At 43.9% G+C, this 22,568-nt stretch overlaps 1 protein-coding gene across 1 annotated transcript; it reads right to left on the minus strand.

Moving 5' to 3' along the window:
• Nucleotides 1-3,731: 3,731 nt before the first annotated feature.
• PLAU (plasminogen activator, urokinase) lies at nt 3,732-21,656 on the minus strand. The gene is made up of 11 exons (XM_081191792.1): nt 21,530-21,656; nt 16,998-17,126; nt 15,597-15,654; nt 14,744-14,848; nt 13,411-13,585; nt 12,739-12,830; nt 10,609-10,801; nt 9,055-9,200; nt 7,562-7,699; nt 6,901-7,043; nt 3,732-5,771 (listed from the first exon to the last, which is right to left on the minus strand). The coding sequence occupies exons 2-11, from the start codon at nt 17,055-17,057 to the stop codon at nt 5,583-5,585; spliced, it is 1,299 nt and encodes a 432-aa protein (XP_081047918.1). The 5' UTR covers nt 17,058-17,126; nt 21,530-21,656; the 3' UTR covers nt 3,732-5,582.
• Between the last annotated feature and the right edge of the window lie 912 nt (nt 21,657-22,568).

The raw sequence follows: 22,568 nt of genomic DNA on the forward strand, positions 1-22,568 counted from the left end.
AGGATGCCGGCTAGGGGTGCAGCTGGGACTGGGTCACCCAGGAGCAAGATGGGAATGGAGAAAGAGGGGTTGGGGTAGGTAATACTCACGGGTGACAGAGGTTGATGAAGGGACAGGTGCCAGTGCAGAGGAAGTCGAGCAGGGCGACCCCTGGCCAGAGCCAGAGAGGCCCTGTCCCCATGAACATGGAAGGTCCTGAGATGTAGGGAGCAGCAGGCTGGGCACTCCAGGAAGCAGAGTCAGGCCAGGGCCTGCAGCCCAATTCACTAGCTGATCAGGTGGGGTAGTAGGCAAGTGATTCTTCGGCTGGGGAAGCTGAAAGCAGGTGAGGGTCACTTGCCTCATCAAGCCCAGATGCAGCAATCAGCAGGCACAATATCAGAAGGCAGCAGAGCGGAGGTGTTGTGTCTGCTCAGCTGCCCATGTTGAAATTCTGCTCAGTATTGATCCAGTCAACAATGTCTAGGCAACACAATGACCGTATATATACAGACAATCTTTATAGAATTCCTTCAAATCATAAAAAGTTCAAAATGAAATCTTTAGTCTCAAAGTCTCTGAAAATCTTTAAACGAGGCGAGGTACCAAACTTAGTACGGTGGAAGACAAGCTGTGAAGCTTTGTGTGTTCAACAGTGATGTCCAACACTGAACAGTAATTCTGGATATTGACTACTGTTTTGTAGACTTCTTCATCAGCATGGTGGATGGATATAGAATGCTTCATAAACCCATCTTATTTCGAATGGATGTGTATAAATGAAAATCTCAAATGCTGTGGAACAGCAGTGACTACATTATTACACGAGGCAATTATATTTCATCCAGCACTGCTTTACTGCTACTGAAGGCAAATGAACATAATGGTCGCAAATGAAATATATTTGGTTGGCACTGTCCGTAAGAAATCCAGTTGCAGCAGACTTAAGCTTATAATAAGCCTAAAACCTTAACAATAAGCGTGCTATGTACACCACACCAGAAGGAAAAGAGAATGAAACAGTGAAACCCAGGCTCCTTCTGGCCTCTTATTATAGTCAGCATGACCTTGACAGAAGAGATAACCAGTTTAAACCAGCTGTACTCAGCTTCTCAGAAGGAATAACCCAAACATCATGAACCTTCTGCTTGTTTCTTTCACACAGAGAAGCTTCCAGAACCCTCTTGAATTAACTAGAATAGGAAAGATCTCTACACATCAGATCAATACTTTCTATACTAAGAAAGGCAAACTGACAGGACCTTGCCTTGGGCCTTTAACAGTTTCTACTTCAGGTGTGACACTGGGCTGCATCCTGACTTCAGACTTGGATCGACTCTGAACCTCGTTTCCTGACTTTCGGCCTTCAACGTTGGATCTCGGACTGTCAACCCTGTCAAAATCAACCCTCGGATTTTGGACTTGGGTCTTGCCACACTGTCTGTCTGCCAGGGGGTCAGCACATATACTAATAATATGTGCGAATGCAGACTGTTTCTGTCGAATTTAAATGTGAGGAAAGTGGATGAACAGCTAAATAATGCCCAAATTTGGCTAGCATTAAAATGTGGCTAACATTAAAATGGCCGCTCACTGGGTCCAGCGGTGGGCGGCTTTTGTGGCTTCCCCGTCTTCCTGAAGCCACACTGTTCCGCAGTGGCCCCATATTCCCTTTCGACCCTGACTTGCCTCAAACCCCCAGCAGGGGCCTGAGAAGGAGACACACCCAATGCCTATGCCAAGGTTTCCTGCATCTGAAATTCAATAAAGTTGTGGCCATTTTAATCCCAAAAGATGTTATCTGACTGATGCCAAAATCTGGCTCCCAAAAAGGGGTGTGTGTGTGCCTGGGTACACAATAATCTGCACTGTTTAAAGAGGAAACCAGCTTTCTCTAGAGAACGTGCTCAAAAACACCATAAATACATCCATAGTGGGTAACTATAAAGCTAAAGGAGATCAAATGATAATGCACAGATATGAACTCTTTATCTAGCTCTGATTTATGTCTGCTTTCACAGTAAATTCTTTGTGGGCTGTTCACAACCACAAGCGACACACTAGCTCCATCTACTGGTATACAAAACTACAACTACTGCTGGGTTTATAATTGTGGTCTGTTATTTAATGTCACTCCTGAATGTCACAGTCATCAGGCTATATGTTTTGTTTAGTGAAGACAGGGAGTGTCTGTACAGTAGCAGCAGCCACGGCCAGTTTGGACATGTGTCTCCGCTCCCCCCAGGACACGTCCTTTTTCAAGGGTGAAATTTCTGTCCAGTTGAATTTTTAAACATTTGCCAAAATGTCCCTAGCTATGCTTTCTGGATGAGACAGAGACATAACTTGTGGTTGAAGACTTGCTTTCTTCACTTCTCCTGCCCCCATCCTCAGCAATATATCACAGCTTCTATAGCCTACATATAGTAGGGGTATTTAAAATGAGTCTCATCATGGCGTCCTCTTTTTTGCTCTTCAAAATATGGCAACCCTACACACACTTTTTCTGTGAAGGAGCTCAAGGTGGTGAACAACGTTTTCCTCACAATAGCCTTGGTGAGGTAGGTTGAGAGACTGTGACTGGTAAAAGGTCACCCATCCAGTTTCATGGCTGTGTGAAGCTAAACCGGAAGATTGGAAAAAGATGCATCAAATATTTATTTGTGATGGTGAGGTTTCAACGGCCGTAGGCTGGGAGCATCAACCCTGTTAGCCTTCTTGTTGTCCCTCCTTACAGCATAGTTGGATGTCCAAGGCTGGTTGAAACTGAGCTCATGGTGGTTGCAGATATCCGTAAACTTAAAGGATGCAGTCAAACAGGCCAGTGGAATCTATTCCAATCTGTTAACATGGCATAGCTGTCAACCGTCCCTTATTTGGTGGGAAAGTCCCTTATCCCAGCGCTGTGTCCCGCTGCTGTCCCTTATTGATGATGTCCCTTAAATTTCCCGGGTTTCAAAGGAAGCAGCTCCTCTCCCTCCCTCCCTGCCGGCCAGGGAGGAGGGAGGCTCCAACTGTGTTGCTTGGCTGCGTTGCTCACCCAATAAGGAGTCTAAGAATGACTGGGGGGTGGAGCTTGCATGCCTTGTGCCAATCAAATCGGCTGCGTTGCCTGGGGACTCGCCTTTGCTCAGCGCCTCCCAGCAGAGAGGTGATGGTGGTTTTCCTTGCTGCATCCCCTTTGCCGGGTTGCTGCGCTGTGGGATCCACCGCTTGAGGCTTTGTTTGGCTGCTGGCTGGGCTTTCTGCCTTTGGCTTGGAGGGGCTCAGAAGTTGAACATATCTGTGCTTGGAAAATCCCTTATTTTGACTGCTGGTCCCTTATTTTCAAATCGGTAAGTTGACAGCTATGTAACATGACTGTATAATCGGCAGTACAGCTTGCAAGACAGGCATGGGGACCCGACTGTCAAGTGTTTGGGAAGTGCAATGCAAAGTGCTTTGCAAGCCCTGTTCTCAGCACGTCTCAAGCACCTGGGAACCAGCTGGTTCCTAGGTGCTTGGGAAGCACTTCTCACAGGGGCTTTGCAGGCCCAGCTGATTGGTGCTTGCAAAGCCCCTTTTGACCAACGGCCAAACACCTGACATCATATTTGACATCAGATGGGCGTGGCTTGCCCAAAATGGCCTTGTGGGCTATATGGGAGGCCTGGGAGGCTGGATTCAGCCCATGGATGGCTCCCCAACCTTGTTGAAAAGGACCAGCTTATAGGTTTGCCCCCCCCCCCGAAAGTAATAGAAACAAAAGGAAGTCCACACAGCAGTGATATTTTATTGGTGTTTAAAATCCACGATTTATAAACAATAAGTTAAAGTAAGATTATTAAATAACAATTGGGGTTCCAGCCCCAGCACATATATTACATATTCATTGAATAAAACATTCTTTCTTAATTATATAAAAAAGCTACTGCCAGGAGTCTTAGGAAAACAGGTAAAAATGGCAAGCAAGATTTACAAATGTTCTTCATTATGAGGGACACCCTCATCTGCTGAAGCTTGACCCAGTTCAGGGTCTGTAAAATTCTGCAATGTCAAAAATGACCTCTCTGGTCTAGCTATGCTCTGAGTTTTGCCTTGTACACACCATGTATTATACCACAACAGGGGTTTTTGTTGTTTTTTAAGGTGCATAACAGAATTTAGTCACCTTATCATTAAAAAAAATGGCAGCTGAAATACTGTCAGCAATCTACACAGAGAGTCAGACAAATATGGTAGAACCAGTCCTTTGGGCAGCAACTGGGAGTGCAAATGCCAACATGGAGGAAGGTACTGATGGTTTTTGTTGAAATAATATTCATTAGTGAACCCTGTTAAAAATGCAGTGCTCTTATCTCAACAGCACCTGTGGAATGACAAGTTGTACGAAGCCAGAGACAGCTAAACCTTGGAATTAAAAATCAAAATGATTTTTTTGTTTCAGTTCTGCTTCTTTTCAAAATACTTTCCCCATTGCTGTTTATCAAAGTTGGTAGAAAATGCCAGAAATGGTTTATATTTTAACTCCCGACCCCTTCGCCTTACATTTAATCCTGCCTTTCTTTCCATCACGGAGCCCAAATTATGGCGGTACCTCATACATGAGTTTCTCACGCAGATACCCATTTCGGCACTGTGGAGCCCCAGACCTCCTGAGCTCCAGTAAAGTGGTGATGGCCTCATGGGCCTCCCTGCAAGCTACTTCTCAAGCAACAATCTGCTCTGTGACTCAGCAAGGCATCATTGTGAGGTCAACAGACATATGCTCAATTGCCTACTCTTCTGAGTTGCTAAGCTGCCTTGAACAAACAGGACCAGCTTCATTGTAGAAGCAATCCAAATTGTGACAATATCTTAGGGACACCAAAGAAGCAGTTCTGGAATCTGCACGTGATGCCCCCCAGACATTACAAACTTCTCAGATATTATGGCACATTCAGAGCCATTTGGGAATGGGAAAATATATTTGGCTGTTCCTGTGGACAACTCACTGTTTCTTGACCTGGGTGATGACACCCAGGAAGTCTCTGGGATTTTTGCTTTTGATTGCCCTCAAACGGTTTCCAAATTCAGGTTATGACAAAGGCTTGTATCTTAGACATGTTTTTTTGTCTTTAAAAAACAAACAAACCCTGCCACTACACCCCACAGAGATCTAAGCGCACATGATGAATCAATAGGGCAGCACAGTTGTCCTGAGATCTCATTTAATTAAATGAGTCTGAGTTGTTTTCCTGGATGGCACTAATATTACGTTAGTAGCCAATTTAAAAACCTTACCAAAAAAACCCCGCACCTACTGCCAAAGTGAAATACTGACTCCTGTAGATAAGGCCACATGTATATTACATTGGCTGGCTAAAACACTCCTTATTTAAATGTTAAATATTAAAGAGCTTCCCCACTCCACCATGGGAGAATGTGTGTTGTTCAGTGATGGTTTCCACTTCAGACATAGCGACACAAATGTTAATGAATTGACCTGATGTTAAGTCCAGTCAAGGTAGCCACCAAAGAACTGTCAACTCCAAAACAAGGCTTGGCGTTTCAATGGCCTGTAACGTTCTTTGACTTAGTTTCCATGCTCCATGCTCCATACTCCATGGAAAGCTGCCATATCTTCATTTAGGAAGGTAGGAACTTTTGAAATGGATGCCGTTCATGTGGGTTTCGATCCAGCGAAGGTAATTTGCGACTCTCGTGTAGACGCCAGGCCTCTCTTTGTCAGCACAGCCGTCGCCCCAGCTGACGATACCATATAGCACCATCCTGTTGCTGCTTGCACAAACCAGGGGACCGCCGGAATCTCCCTGATGGAACATAAGAATGATGGTGAGCATTTAAAGAGAAGAAAGCTAGGGAAAAGCACATCTCAGGAATTCTGCTACCACTGTGGTTGCACTAGTGCCCTATTTTACAATAATGGGACACAAGGTGAAGGAGGTGAGGACAGGAGACCCCACCTAGGCCCGAAGTCACCCCCCCCCCTCAATAATCAACCCAGGCCTCAAAACTGTCCAAAATTCCCTTCCTCTCTTCTAAAAATCCAAAACAGCTTTTCTCTGCTCTTCTCTGCTTTTCTCACAAGATGCATAGGGAAAATGTTATTCTTTTATCAGCACCAGAAGGCTTCAAAAAGCTAATGAATAGGCTCTGTTCAAAGCAGGCCTGAGACCTGACTTTTATCTCATTCAGTTGCAACATCTTTGAACATGCTGAACCACAAGGCTTGGCGACCCCCCCTTGGCTTCTCACCCCCCTTTCCCAAAAATAGGAGCTTTCTGTTCATGCTCAGGGGAACTCAACATGGGGCAGGGCTCTTGAAGAGGAGGAGAAAGGGGAGGGAACTGTAAGGGGAATATATGCTCTGTGCAAATGACTGTGAACCCCTGCTTGTTTGTGAACTATCACACTTGCTCCTTCTACCAGTTCATGGATGGTAGAAATAAAGCTTTTTCTCCGAAAACTATTCCTTGAGTGCCTGTTTGACTCCCACTCCCTTTCCCGGGCACAATATTTTTTCCCACCCGAGGGCAAAGCCTCATAAGGCTACAAAGGAAAGCTCTAGCACAGCCATTCTCAAACTTGGGTCCCTAGTTGTTGTTGGACTACAACTCCTAAGTGCCAGGACCTGTGGTCGGGGGTGATAGGAGTTGTAGTCCAGCAACCTGTGGGGACCCAACTTTGCGAAAAGCTGCTCTAGCATCAAGGAATCCTCTTTCAACAGATTCCAAATTACAAAGGAGCTGGCTTAGCCTAGCGGAATAAATAGGATTGTGTTCCTTGCTGCAAACATGTATCTTGCAAGATGTTTTGTGTAGTGGGATATTAAATTCTAAATCTTCAGATGTGCATTAGGCCTATTCTAGAGAAAGGGACTGCATTAGCCAGACCATTCTCTTGACATAAAATGTAGACATTGTGCACAAGGAAACTTACTTTGCATGAATCTGTCTGCCACGTTTCATCTCCAGCACAGAACATGTTGTCCGTCACCCTGTCCTTATAGTATTTCTTACACAAAGGCTGGGGTATCAGGTTGACATTGGTTGATTTCAGGATCCTTGCGAAGTAAATGTCAGCTGCAAACCAGAAACATGACAGTTGGTTGGGTTCTTTTTCTCAGTGAATTCTAAAGCGATCTTTTTCATTGCAAAAACAAAGCAACATCAGAGCCTGCCTCACTGAATAGCCTCATACACGAAACCCAAATTCCTCTTCTTCAGTCTAGCGGATAACGGCGAATAAACTAAATTATGCAAACCAAACACGGCACAAAGACTTTTGTATATAGACTATGAGTTTGTTTGTTGCAGAACCAGAGCTGTTGTGGAGCTGGGTGCACAGAGCACATGCAACCTTAGCGACTGGCCTCTAGCAAGGTTCAAAAGCAAGGATGGGGAATTTGTGATACTCAAGGTGTTGTTGAATTCACAACTCCCAGCAGTCCCAGCCAGCATGACCAGCAGTCAGGAATGATGGGAGTTGTAGTCTAGCAGCTTCTGGAAGGCTAATGGTTCCTGATTCCTGATCAAGAGAGTGCTGGTAACACATGCCACACAACCTGCATTAGGAATGGGAAAGGTGTCTGTCAACTTACTCTTGTTTTCTCTTCCATAGCCAGAAACTTCACACTGGAAATTGTCTGGAAACAAGTCTTGCGATGGCAAGCAGATGGTCTTCACGGTGTCTGACTCTTGCGCACACTGACCAGAAGATGATCGGATCCTCATTAGGGCTAAAGAAGGAATAAAGAATGCATGTCATATAGGGAACCTTCTATCACTAAACTCATTAGAAACAGAATAATACATATTTAGAACTATCCATTCCAGCTGCTTTTCCAGACGACATATGATTGTACAGTGGTACCTCTGGTTATGTACTTAATTCATTCCGGAGGTCCGTACTTAACCTGAAACTGTTCTTAACCTGAAGCACCACTTTAGCTAATGGGGCGTCCTGCTGCCACGCCGCTGGAGCACGATTTCTGTTCTCATCCTGAAGCAAAGTTCTTAACCCAAGGTAATATTTCTGGGTTAGCGGAGTCTGTAACCTGAAGCGTATGTAACCTGAAGCGTATGTAACCCGAGGTACCACTGTAGTCATGTTACTACATTTACTTGTATGCATAATCCCTACCTCTCGCTGATAATTTAGATTGCGAGATCTGATAAAAAAATGTAGCTTAAAATGGACTCTTTTATTATGTTCAGTAATTAATAGCAAGTATTTTAATGACAATAATAAAAAGTATATGTACTTTGTTAATGGGCATCTCCCCTCACCCCTTTTAATTTGCTATTATTTATATGGCTGGTATGGTTTACTTGTTTGTTTTCTTCCATAAATGTTACATTAGTATTTCATATAACATATTATATGATTCCCCATTCCCCCCACCTTATGTATTGTATATTTTTCTTTGCTGTAAGTCGCTTGAAGACCTTTGGGTGACAAGCAACTAATAAGTTTGATAAATGATAAATAAAAATAATTTGTTTAACCATAGAAACACATCGTAAGCATTTCCAGGACTGGCTAGAGATAGTGAAACATCGCCAACCCAGGAAAAATTAATCTCTTGACTGCCTCAGTGAGAGAAGAAATCATCTTCCCTGACTCTCAAAGTATTTTCCTTACAATGATCTGATAGAACACCCACCCCCAAATGTTTGGTGAAAGAAGATAGCTCATTCGTACCTGTATATTTTCCTAAGCTATCATCTGCAGTCATTTTTGTATCGTTTGCAAATATGGGGATGATGTCATGACAATGAAATACGAGGTGTTTTGCTGTAAGGCTGTGTAACACACTATAATTTTAAGGCACATTTGAAGCACATTCGTTCCCTCAAAGGATTCTGGGCACTGCAGGTAACTCTGTGAGAGGTAAACTACAATGACTAGAATTCTTTGACAAAAAGAACGGGCTTCAAATGTGCTTTAGAAGTACACAGCCTATACCATTTCTCACTAAAATGGGCCCTTATTTTGCAGCAGTACTTGGGTGAAACATTTGTTCCTCAGTTTTTTGCATGCTCAGGTGAAACATGTCTATGATTCAGAAGGGAAGCTGGAGATGTCACTTACCAATATCATTATTATAATCCGTTCTCTGAAGTGTGTAGTCCTCATGAATGACAACCCTATCAACATTAAATTTTTGCTCCTTCGTATCATCAGTGTACAATTCAGACTTCCCGAGAATAACAGTCAGCTTGGATAGGTCAGGAGTGCTGAAAAGCAATGAAAACATTGATTAGGGGAAAATTTATACAGGGGCATATCTCCCCACTCTAACTTTCACATTTGCTCAGTTTTCTGTCTCGGTCACAAGAGAACAGAAACATAATTTTGGAGTCCTCTTTCTTGTTTGAGCCTCATTGTTTTGCTAGGTGAATGGTGGGACTTAAAATTTAACATGTCTCCTAGCACATGTAGCTATTCTGTCTTAAAAATACAGACATTTGAGAACATCTCATTTTGAACCAGCAAAACATGAGCATATATCAACACAAAACTTTTTTTTATAGAAAAGGATTGCTTTTCACAACAGACTGTTTGACATTCCAAAAAGTTCTAAAGCACTTCTTCAAATATATTAATTTCATATATTTCTTGGTAAACAAAGATATAGCAGTAGCAATATCCTACAATTTAATAAATCACTTTCTAAACTTTGGTTGGTTTTTTAATAGGTTTTCCAGTATTTAGGATGCAATCCTGTAACAATTTATAGGACTCAATGGGTCTTCCTTTTGAGTAACATGCACAGGCTGCCCCTAACTATGTCCACTCAGAAATATGTCCTATTGAATTCAATGGCGCTTACTCCTTGTGTATCATAAGCCTTAGTGTATCATATGGGTACGTTCCTTCTGGTCTAGAACAACATTTGTGGATGTGAGTTAAAATGTGTTTGTATAGGATTGTGAAATTTAGCATACAGATGGGTTTTATTAACTGAGAGAAAAAAAGTCTTTGGTAACAGAAAAAGTCGCCAATTTTTTAAAGCTAGCCACACAAAAGTACTTACAAGTACTGCACCGGCAGGCAAATATTATTTATAGCTATCAAGTGGCCGTTACAATATACGGTAAACGCCAAAAGAAAATATATGTAAGTTCAGCAATTGATCTAGGAGAAAGATAACTTCTGCAAGTGCAGCTGAAACTTACACACTTACAGTGCAAACCTATGCAGAATTCAATAAGGTAAGTATGTGTAGGACTATAACCATGGACTGTAATACTAAACCCACTTACTTGACAGGAACCTTCACTGATTTTAATGAGACTTAACCCTCAACAATCCTAAGACAAGGCTATTCGTCAACTTTGTCATTGAGGAAAAAGCTCTGGGACCTTCATTATATATTTTTAGGCGCCAGGCGAAAACATTCCTCTTCAACCAGGCCTTTGACTGATTAATATTCTATTGCCAACATTGCCTAGCCATGGGAGTCTTTTCCTAGCCCTCCCTGCAGAAGGAGCATGAGACCTTTTGCACACAGAGCATATGTTGTACCAGTGAACTAAAATCCCTCCCTTTCACAGTATGGGATGTTCACTAAGGGATCTCTTATCTAGAAAACAATTCCGAAGTGGAGAATTAAAAGGAAAAAGTTGATTGTGAAGTACTTACTTGCTTCCGAAGCAGTGTGCCGCTGTCAGGACCCAACACGGATCTATGAGGCTACCGCCACAAAGAAACTGACTACCTCCTCTCTTATCGGTGTGGTAGATGGTTGCTATCCAAGGCTGAGACTCGATGGGTGCTTTGTAACCGCCCACAATCTTGAAGTACTTGCGGAAGCTCCTCTGGCCACATGTGGCTTCTGTAAAAGGAAGAGAGAGCCTCAAGGATTTGCTCCAGTGAAGAAGGAACATAGCTTTATGTTAAGTTGTGGGTGAACATATCAGACGACACAGCGATTCTTCAAACAGCTCTTGCTTATTCACAGGCCAGAACAGAACTGAACTTAAGGGTTCAGTCAACCTGCTTATATAGAGCTCCAGTACAACATAACTGTAACAATTTTCTAAAACTATCCAATCACTGAACGTCACTTTCGATCCCTTATTTGCATAACTATCTACAGTATCCCCCTGCTAGCCCAGGGTGAGAACTTCAGTACATAACACTTTAGCTCTTCACAATAAAGACTAGGTCCTCAGGGTAGCAAGATCCCCATGAAGATCTGCCAAGTTTGGCTGCCCCTCACAAATTTCTAGGCCAAGATTAAGGTCTGATCAACACCTTCCAACTGATGATATGGAAACATCCTTCCTGAATTTGTACCACTAGGACTGCAGGTGAGGGGTCATATATATTCTTAATGCCCTCTCTGCATAGAATGCTTGCACACTGGGGAACAGGCTAAGTGAAAATCCTTCTACTGAACATGCTAGCTGTCCACTGACAAATTATTTTTGTCTACTTAACTTGCCAAAGTTAGTATCTGGCCCAGAAAAGGCATTTCTTCGGCTTGCAGCGCTTGGCTTCATTATGAATCATGCACCACTTCCATCTCAGACTGAAAACTTGAGTTTCTGAGTGTAAGGAGGTGAGCACAGATCCTTGGGACGTGCAATTCTGCAGGGCATCTGCGTAAAGATATCAGATGCTCTGGAAACCATGGGCTGCATTCAATGTAACGCGAAGGAGCCATCAGCGCAAGCACTTCTGACTGCCAGATGGAATGACACAGAGATATTCTGGCGGCGGCTGCCAAGTACCGTACTTTTCCATGTATAAGACTAGGTTATTTTCTTTTAAAATTATGCATAAAAGTGGGGCTCGTCTTATACATGGATAGTGCATAGGGTGGATGTTTGATTGGTTGCTGCCGTGGCTGTCAGTGGTTATAGGGCTTCTTATTGGTTGCTGCGCCAATGGCTGGTGTTGATTGGCTGCTTCTACTGGCGAGGGGACAGATGCGTGACGGATCCCCCCCAAAAAGGTAACCAACCCTGGGTAATCCCCCCCCCAAAAGCCGAACAACTCTGAGCCATCTTCCCCCATTTTCTTAAATTTGAGTCCCCCAAAATAGGGGGCGTCTTATACATGGGGGCGTCGAATACACAGAAAAATACGGTACATTTTGGATGAAGGATTGTAGGTGGAGATAAAAATACACACTATGAGAGTCTCATTACATGAATCTATGGGAAACATCAAGGGACCCAATTATATCCAATAGCTTCCTCCTGGGAAAGTTTATATGATGGGTGAAATTAATCAAACTTGCTTCATCTTCCTATATGGAACATTTGTTTCTGGTTGCGGACTGTGCTGCTACCTACTGTCTGAAATGCTGCCTTCACAAGCCTGAGGAAAGAACCCTTTCGTAAGGAATTAGAAGCAGTTAACAATTTGCAGGAACTTGAGAAAGGCTGTTCATTCAAATGGCTTTTTTTACCAGTGGTTTGCAGTTGTTGGGTATTTTATAGTATCCATCATTATTTGGGATTGTGTACGTAGTCTTCAATTTGTATTAATATAACACAGATAACTGGCTCTCTTTATTTGTTGTGGGTGGGTGGGGGTCCTGCAGGGTTCATGGTTATTCAAGAATATCCTGGTATCCGTCTCCATTCCTTGCTCCCCATCTATCTTTGCAATGCATCTTGCAAATTAGATACTTGTTTGCAAAGTAAGCTCTCGGACGCATAGAATTTTCTGCCTCTTGAAACAGAATCTGAACTGGTTGTTGTCTAACTTGCTTTGATTTTAAAAGTTTATAAATATCTGGCACTCTAAGTAATAATATACCTTTTCGGCATGCGTCAATTTTGCAGGATGTTGAAGAGGTTCGATAACCATTCCTAACGTAACACCACGGTTTGGATCGGCCATCTGGATTTCTGAAAAACAATGGAATAGTGCCTTCAAAAGAATGATTCTCAGTAATACCAACGCCAACCTGCAGGGGGCGGCAGAATGCCTCCACTTCATGTAGGTCATAGTACAGTATGCTGAAGTCATCCAGTTCACCTATACACTGTATTCTTAGTAATGCTAGTTAAATGTTCCGGCAGGGCACTAATCCTGCAAACTACCAAGTATAACTATTGGCAACGTTGAACAGAACCCTTGAACCTGGCAAAGTTGCCTAAAGAAGGGATTTCAGTAGGTGGGGCAAGGTGCCCCAGGCAAAATAACTTTTTTGCTCAACTATTAGTTATACTTTGTCCTTGTCATCCAAAGAGAACCATATGGAATCCCTGTTTGCATCAACAAAGACAATGTGAATGAAATCCTAACCATTCTTAAAAGTACAAGTTATAGTAGAAGATCTAGTCATTCACCACAGCTGATGTTCTTGTGGAATGCCAGCCAGATGATTTGATGCATTATTGGCACATGGCAAATGTGGAACTATGGGTTGGGGGAGAAATAAAAAATAGGGCAGCTGGACCTAACATTCTGTTGCATTTCAGTTACCTGCAGAAGTTGTGCTTTCCTAACCCAAGTTTCATGGCATTCTCCATGCCATCATGATAAGGCCATCTCTGCAGCGAAGGGGAGTCCCAATCCAGACACCTGTCACCTTTCTCATTCACGGACAAAGTCCCTCTGTAGTCCTCCCCGTTGTCTGTATAGCAGCGACTTTCAGCATCTGTCGAGAAAACAAGAGGATTGTCAGTGCTGATGGAGAATGGGCAGCTGAGAGGTTCCATGGAATCCATTGAGACAAAGGATTTTTGTCATGTTAAATCTTGACGTGCCAGTGCCAGGATGTTATTGCCAACGTGTCTATACTTCTCTGCATTTCATTTCTCTCTGACTTTGCCGTTGTCAGTCCCACCCCACCAACCATATTTATATAAACCTATAATTCAAGGAAGCGCTTCATACATTTCATGAAGTGGACCCCATGAGATTTTGCTGTTTTGCTGCAACAGACTAACATGACCCTGCCTCTGGATTCTGGAACTATAGGGCCAGATCCAGCAAACCAATTCCACTAGTGGAAGCCAGCTTGACAGCTACCACTAGCACAACAGGGATTTTTCTGCTCTCCTCCACCTGCACACACACACACACACACACACACCGTGCTTCCTCCAAAACTGCTCTGGAAAGTTGGGAGAACCCACAAAACAGTGGACAGGAGCGAGGAGGGAGAGGGTCATCATTCCATCAAGCAAGCAGAGATGATTGCTCAGGTGGAACAATTACGTTAGTGCTGCGCTGATTTTTACTCTATCTTTTCAGATACCCGTTCTCAAAGTGGTTTACAGCTCAATAAGCCGCCCAACCCAGGGACGCGGGTGGTGCTGTGGGTTAAACCACAGAGCCTAGGACTTGCCGATCAGAAGGTTGGCGGTTCGAATCCCCCTGATGGGGTGAGCTCCCGTTGCTCGGTCCCAGCTCCTGCCAACCTAGCAGTTCGAAAGCACATCAAAGTGCAAGTAGATAAATAGGTACCGCTGTGGCGGGAAGGTAAATGGCGTTTCCATGCGCTGCTCTGGTTTGCCAGAAGCAGCTTAGTCATGCTGGCCACATGACCTGGAGGCTGTACGCCAGCTCCCTCGGCCAATAAAGCAAGATGAGTACCGCAACCCCAGAGTCATCCACAACTGGACCTAATGGTCAGGGGTCCCTTTACCTTTAAGCCTCCCACCCAATCTCTTGTTTCTTTTGGGGGGGGGGAGAGTGTCCAGAGTGGCTTTGTCTGTTCCAAAAAACTAGAGGATTTATTGGCGTTCTTTAATTTCTAAAGGCTGTGAGTTGTTGAGTAAAAACGGAAACAAGTTTTGAAGTGATCACCTACCGATTTCACAGTGGTCCCCACTATATCCTTTGGGGCATAAGCAACGTCTCATTCCAGAAAAGAGGTAGTAGGAGACACAGGTTCCTGCATTCAGACAAGTGCAACCTGCAAACAAGACATTGCGGGGAAATTGTAGTATGCCACACTGTAGGCCAAACATCACATCACATCCAAATGCGTAGCAAAACTTCAGTGGGCCCCTTCTTCAAGGACAGCCTTCCTCATCCTATTGCCCTCTAGATATTTTATGCAACTCCCATCAGCCCCATCCAGAAGGCTGCTCTAAGAAAAAGAAGCTTTAGGAAGAAAGACAGATTCTCCATCCATTGCCTTTCCTTTCATGGGAACCATAATGTTTCTTTGAGAGAGAGGAAGAGGAAGAGGAAGAGGAAGAGGAAGAAGAAGAAGAAGAAGAAGAAGAAGAAGAAGAAGAAGAATTTGGATTTGGATTTGATATCCCGCTTTATCACTACCTGAAGGAGTCTCAAAACGGCTAACATTCTCCTTTCCCTTCCTCCCCCACAACAAACACTCTGTGAGGTGAGTGGGGCTGAGAGACTTCAAAGAAGTGTGACTGGCGCAAGGTCACCCAGCAGCTGCATGTGGAGGAGCAGAGATGCGAACCCGGTTCCCCAGATTACGAGTCAACCGCTCTTAATCACTACACCACACTGGGAATCGCCAGGAGATATTGCAGCGAGAAAGCAGAGGGTGATGAAAGGGTTAAGTGGTGCTATCGCAAAGAAGGGGCTATCAGAGGTTCATTACATGTGCAAAACAAGGAATTTGGCACTTTGTCAAAGAGCAGCAGCAGTTTTCAGATGTCAACAAAAAGCTGCAAAGATTTCTTTACCTTTATGTTCATATTTAGCTTTGCTTCCCAGCTTGCGATCTTTCTTCCAGTGGTGAAACTAAGAGGGAACAAAGACAGACACAAATTATTCTAAAGGAAAAATAAGGAAGCATTATTTAGATGAAGCTAATCCTAAATAACTCCCCCTCCCCTTATTTTCATTTCCCTCATAACAACCCGGAGAGGTAGGGCAGATTCTTACAGATGATTTCACTAAGCTTTAGGGTGTAAAGCAGGGCTAGCCAACATGGTGTTCTCAGTTCTTGTTGTACCATCATCCCTGACCACTGCCCATACTGGTTGGGGCAGATGAAAGTTGTAGTCCAATCATATATAATGGGTGGCTTCTGCAGATGTGTACTGCTGTGCATTAAATCAGGGGTAGCTTGGACTACATGTATGTATGTATGTACCGTATTTTTCGCCCTATAGGATGCATTTTTCCCCTCCAAAAATGAAGGGGAAATGTGTGTGCGTCCTATGGGGCGAATGCAGGCTTTTACTGAAGCCTGGAGAGCCCCACCACCAGCTCCACAAGCTCGGGGAACAGCGGGGAGGCGCAGCGCGCCTTTCCCGCTGTCCCCCGACTTGGTTAGAAGGCTGGCAGAGGGTTTCCCCCTCCTCCAGTCCCACAAGCTCCCAGAGCGATGCCGAAGCTGCACGCAGCTTCGGCATCGCTCTGGGTCCTGTTCTGGGGGCTGGCGTCAGGGGAAGCCCGAGCTTCCCCCACCCCAGCCCCGCGCCTGGGAAAAAAAATAAATTTCCCCCCTTTATTCCCCCCCCCCCAAATCTAGGTGCGTCCTATGGGCCGGTGCGTCCTATAGGGCGAAAAATACGGTATGTGTTCCATAATTCTTAAAAAATAATTTTGTGGAGAAGAGACTTTCTGCAGCTAAGTCACATATGGTGGGGCAGGCAGAATCATATCTAATCTTCTATTATGTAAGAGAGAAGCAGGCAGAAGGGTGAGGTGGAGGAGGAAGCCGAAGAACCAAGGGTTTGGGAAAGAACTAGACAGTTGCTTGAAAAAGCAAGGGGAGAAGGGATAGCTTTAAAGGGCAGGTTGGAAGAAGCAGTCCAGAGAAATGAGGAGAGGAAGAAGTCTGTTTTGTGTGTGTGTTGTACGGACTGGGAGATGGAAAGGGCAGAGAGGTGATCAAAAGGAAGGGAACGTTGAGGTACACGTATTGCTTTGAAATAAATATGTAAAAAAGTATTTATCAGGTTATACATCCCAGAGTACAACCTCCTGCACGTACCAGCAGTAACCAAAAAAGAAAGAAGTTGCTAAAAATAGGTTTGGGCCATGGGCGAAAGAGGAAGCTTTGCATTTATGGTCAAACATGGAAATAAGCACAAGCGCTTGTCAGTTGGAGTTCCTGCCACGGTTGCAAAACTTACTGATGCTATGTCTGTGACGAGAACGCTCAGCATTACAGAGATGGTGATGAGCAACTTCATGGCGTTGGGCAAGAAGTTCCTATTTCCACCAGTTTGGTTCACTTCCTGGGTCCTTCTTTACACAGGTTTCTGCAAGCAAAGGAATAAGCTCAGGTTTGTAATGTGGAACAAAGATGGGACCAAACTGGTTTTTTTCTTTCCAACTTGCATAGCCTTTCGTTGGCGAGGGGATGTGTTAAGCTGCTTTTCTCTCTCCCTGTTCTGAACTCAGGTTGAAGCTGAGGATGTTGATCAAGGGAGAACCACCACCAGTCTTCAGGTCCCACCTGCCTGGTCCTCCTTAACCCTTTGTGCTTCCTTCTCTCCAACACCTGGCAGCAAACAGGGTGATCAACACACAAGGCTCTTCTGATCCACCACAGTGGCCCCAGCCCTGGTTCTAGCTCTGGAGGCAGATGCGAGTCTTTCTCGGAAAGTTGAAGGCATTGTTGCCCGTCATCCCACTATCCACCACTGGTAAACAGGTTTCACAGATTTCTGTGGTGTTCTGAAAACCTGCTCGGCCAGAAATTATAACAGAAATGTGTGTACATTATCAGTATCAAGTTGCCTTTGATTCTATCGTCTGTCGCCAGCCTATTGTCTAGTCACAAGAAATAAGCATAACAGGCAATTCCTGGCGCAATTTCTCCCCCTTTCTGCAAGACAAAATCCTGCTCTTTATACCTGGATTCCTTCCTCAGTTTTTGCGTTTTGAGGAAATAGTGTTCTCTTGAGCTCCGTTTTTGTCGGAATGACTAGATAAGAGCTGCACTAATGGAATACCCCTGTTTTAAATATGTGATATGAAAATGCCCCATTGATGTCTGTGAAACATACTCCTACGAAAGTGGCATTTTGGATTATTACACTGCGAGGGTATGTGTCAGTCTCAGGGAAAGCACTGATCATATTGCAATCACACTTGCCTGGAAGTAAATCCTATGGTGGGAGTATTGTTTAGTTTGTTATTGTGTTATGTGTTTTGTGGCTTTATACTGTAAGTGGCCCTGGAATCCCCAGCTGAAGGGTGGTATATACAGTGGTACCTCAGGTTAAGTACTTAATTCGTTCCGGAGGTCCATACTTAACCTGAAACTGTTCTTAACCTGAAGCACCACTTTAGCTAATGGGGCCTCCTGCTGCTGCCGCGCCGCCGGAGCACAATTTCTGTTCTCATCCTGAAGCAAAGTTCTTAACCTGAAGAACTATTTCTGGGTTAGCGGAGTGTGTAACCTGAAGCGTATGTAACCCGAGGTACCACTGTAAATTTAATAAATAATAATAACTTGGTGAGACTTTCTTCCAAACAGACCAACATATGATTGTGCTGTGAATGAAGAAACACCTCAGTGATCCCTTTAACCAATAATGGCAACCATTTAACAGGCTGTCGGTAATTAGCAATTTGTTAATTTGATTTCAAAGTATAAGTGGTAGACTATAATTATTGAGCTTTAAATCAATCTGGCAGAGATTCTCCTCTCTCTTACAGAAAGTGTGTGCGCACATAGCAGGAGATTGCTCCATTAAAAGCTGGCGCCTTAACTTCATGAAGGGATGAACTCATTCTCAAAAAAGCCTGAGGTTATTTCATCTCTGCATGTAGGGACAAAGCGCAATGTTTCAGGAAGGAATTTGGAAATAAACGGGCGCATCTATTGCCAAATTTGGTGACAAACCACCACCTGCTTGATTCAGGCAGCCCTTCTGTTGAAACTGAGGATTAAGGGGTAAGCTGTGCAAAAGGCTGATGATGGAGACTTAAAATATCAGTTTTAACTCGTTCACCTCCAGTTTGTAATTTTCACGAAGTTAAAAACAGGAAAGCAAAAGTGCAGTGAAATAAAATCCCATTGGACAAATGTGGGACTTACTTCTGAGTAAGAAATCGTAGGATTGGGCTGCATGGCCGCAATTCTATGCACACTCACTTAGGAGCAACCCTTGCTGAATCTCATGATTTACAGTACAGTACTGGGCTGTCAAGGGACGCGGGTGGCGCTGTGGGTTAAACCACAGAGCCTAGGACTTGCCAATCAGAAGGTCGGCGGTTCGAATCCCCGCGATGGGGTGAGCTCTCGTTGCTTGGTCCCAGCTCCTGCCAACCTAGCAGTTTGGAAGCGCATCAAAGCGCAAGTAGATAAATAGTTACCACTCCGGCGGGAAGGTAAATGGCATTTCCGTGCACTGCTCTGGTTCGCCAGAAGCGGCTTAGTCATGCTGGCCACACGACCCGGAAGATGTACGCCGGCTCCCTCGGCCAATAATGAGGAGAACAGAAATTTCAAGGGATTCAGCAACTTGCATAGGGATGTCCTGTTATGCTGGCAAGCTCCTGCATCAGGACTGCCTATCTGCTTGGTCTGTCCTGCTTTATACATTCTCAAGCTCCAAGCAGCCTTCAGCTTTCCTAGTGATCAAAGTGCTGATCATTGCACAGGTTGTCACTTTCCCCCTCTGCTTTCCCTGGCTGACTTTCGCTCACTTGGCCACTGACACCCACGCAGACTTGACTCTCTGATTGGAGCGATCCCTGACCTACGACGTGAACACTCTGCGCTGGCATGTGACTCACACCAGCCCAAACTATCGAGGGCTGGAATCCCGACAGGACCATCTCCTCAGAGACACCTTTCTTACTACCAGTTAAGTGGCGCCTTTCCAGACCTTATCCAAGGCAGGGCACAGCTGCGCTGAAACCGAGCAAACCGCGGCTACCACCTGCTCAAATTAAAACGAAAACAAAGATCCCAACCATTGCTCACTGGTAGAGGCAAATTGGTTGTATTATGTGCAAATTCATACCTGCTTGATAAATATTGCTGAGACTGAATCCTGCCTAGGAAGTACTCATTGGGTAGATATTAACCACTCTTAGGCATCAAGGTGTTGCCCTCTCCCTCTTCTGATGTAGCAGACCATTCAGGTGACTCTATTTGCCAGGGACAGTCCTGGATTTACAGAAGCCATCCTTGTTTCTGATTTGACCCTGGAATGCCCCGCTTTTCCTTTAGGACGTCCCTATTTTCACTGGAGAAATGTTGGAGGGTATGGAGTTGTGTGGCTCCCAAGCCAAGGAGATAAGTAACAATACAGCCTTTAGAAGACATCTGAAGGCAGCCCTGTGTAGGGAAGTTTTTAAATGTTTTATTGTGGCGGGTTTTATATGTTGAAAGCTGCCCAGAGTGGCTGGGAGAACCCGGTCAGATGGGCGGGGTATAAATATTATTACTATTATTATTATTATTATTATTATTATTATTATTATTATTATTATTATTATGGAATAGGACGTCCCTATTTTCACCAGATAAATGTTGTAGGGTATAGATGTTGCCTTCTCCTGTCCATCAAGCCCTCTATCATAGATACAGGGCAGGTATTTCCACACCTTATATGTGAATGAGAAGTTTGACTACTGGCTTTGTCAATGGCAGCTTGCCCATTACTTTTACTACGGCCACGCCTGCCATGCTTATTTGCTGGCTCCTGTTCAAAGAGCGCTGGCTTGCTGAGCAAGAATGCCGCACACTCTGTTTCCCAGAAGCACCAGCCCAGTGTCTGAGCCTGCCTGCAGTGCAGAGGGATCAAGGTGCGGGTTAGCAATAGCAGGGCACATGGAATCACATCGGAGCATCAGGGAGCTGCCTTTGCGCCTGCTCAGCCTCTGCCCAAATGGTCTGCAGGACCGAAGTTCTAAGTGCAAATTGAAAAAGCTGCACAATCCCAATGAAATCTAAAAGGCAGATCCAATCGCCTCAAAGTGCAAGATAGATGCATTTGACTCCCTTAACCAGATCATGCCGGACGGTCACAAAGGAACAGCAAGATGAGAGACGCTGAAAAAATCGCTTGTGTGTCTTTCATCTGCAGCTAAAAATTCAAAAATTGGCAGATAGAAGTCTACCCCATTCTTTCTAAAAGCACTCGGCATAATTATATGAATGTAAATCCAAAGCAACACAAAGCTGCAAGCAATGACAAAACTGCCTGGATGGAAACTGACATGTCAGAACACACTGAAATTGTGTTTAGCCTTTAGCCTCAAACGTTCACAGTTTCTTTGCAATCAGATATTGTCTCATAAGATCTAATGCAGGTTCAAAACCAAAACAGACCATATTACAGCAGGAAAAGATTCAATAAGTGGTATTAAAACACAAGCAGACAAACATAACAAAGACATATTCGCGTTAAGTATAATCACAGCAGTCTATTCTTTTTAAATTGCCAATCTTGTTTGGAAAAACATATTCCAGACCTTGCAAGACTCTTTTGCATGTACAATCAAGCCTCTTGCAAAGAGGCGCTTATTGCTTTAAAAGGGAGCACCACAACAATAAAGCTTTGAGATGACTGAAAAGAGAATAAAGTCTTCGGCATTAAAAAGTTGCAGCCATCGTTCAACGGGGCTCTTTAAAACTTGTGTGGGGGCAATAGTTAATATAATTATATTTCATATAACTAAGATTTAAAGGTGTTGGACTTACCAGATGGAACAACAGTGGCAAAACTGTGCTGTGCTGTGCTCTGTGATGATATTGCTATAGCGGAAGGCTTAGCCTCTGTGCTCACTTTGACTGTTCTGCAGAGGAAACATAACTCTATATAAACCCTCACACAGAGCCCTGATTGGACGGCTCTACCCTATGATGCATTCCAGCTTGATGACAAGAATGATATCATTCCACACTGCCTGGAGGTTTGCACCACTAGGGGGATTCAGTTAAAAAACCAAAAAACCCCCCATACATTTAACTCTTTGCAAACAGATGTCACAAGTGACTCAATGAGGGGATTTCTAAAGCGTTGTGAATTGCAGTTTCACTACAGAAAGGTGTATCATCCATAGTATTGTATCGTATGTGTCTGGAGCTAGATCTTCATCCAGACCCTCGCCGGCATACTTGATTAGCAATTGGTGTTCTTCATTACCTTGGAAAAGTAGAGAAAAATCCCTTGCTGGAAGAGGAAATGAATATTTAGTTTTTCATCTGCAATGTGCTCAGGGACAAAATTAGATGTGTTAACAGTTTTTTTTCTTCTTTTCATGCCTACTTGAATTCTATATGCTTTAACACTCATAAGTTAAATTTGCCGTGGAAGACTTCAAAGGAATGGTTTTATTTAATAAAAAGTAAGCATCCAAGAAATAGAACAGGGCACACTGAGTGGCCCTATCATTAGAGAGTGTGAAACGGTTGCCCTCAGACGGCTAATTTTGGGCATCATAAAAGGACAGCAAATTGTTAGCTATTTAGTTCATTATTATTACATCATTCCTGTTAGGAAGGGTGAGAAGCGGAAATTGTCTCAGATGCCAAAATAAAGCAACTGGCCCTTGGGTAATATGGGGGCATCAATTGCTGCTCTAGTTAAGGCAGTGGTTCTCCAACGGTGTAGCAGGAGACGATGGCAAACGTTGCCAGAAGATTAAAGGGCAATCAAAGAAACACGGAAGCATTTAAGTGTAGTATAGTATAGTATAGTATAGTATAGTATAGTATAGTATAGTATAGTATAGTATAG

This window comes from Podarcis bocagei, assembly GCF_964188305.1.
Source record: "Podarcis bocagei genome assembly, chromosome: 4".
Taxonomy (NCBI): domain Eukaryota; kingdom Metazoa; phylum Chordata; class Lepidosauria; order Squamata; family Lacertidae; genus Podarcis; species Podarcis bocagei.

What these genes read in the sequence shown, in the direction of transcription:
- PLAU (XM_081191792.1), bottom strand. Translation starts at nt 17,057, where the DNA reads ATGAAGTTGCTCATCACCATCTCTGTAATGCTGAGCGTTCTCGTCACA. An exon ending in TGGGGACCACTGTGAAATCG is followed by an intron (nt 13,586 to 14,743) that starts GTAGGTGATCAC and finishes TTTTCTCGACAG; the next exon opens with ATGCTGAAAGTCGCTGCTAT. An exon ending in GCACACTGCTTCGGAAGCAA is followed by an intron (nt 9,201 to 10,608) that starts GTAAGTACTTCA and finishes ATTGCTTTTCAG; the next exon opens with CACTCCTGACCTATCCAAGC.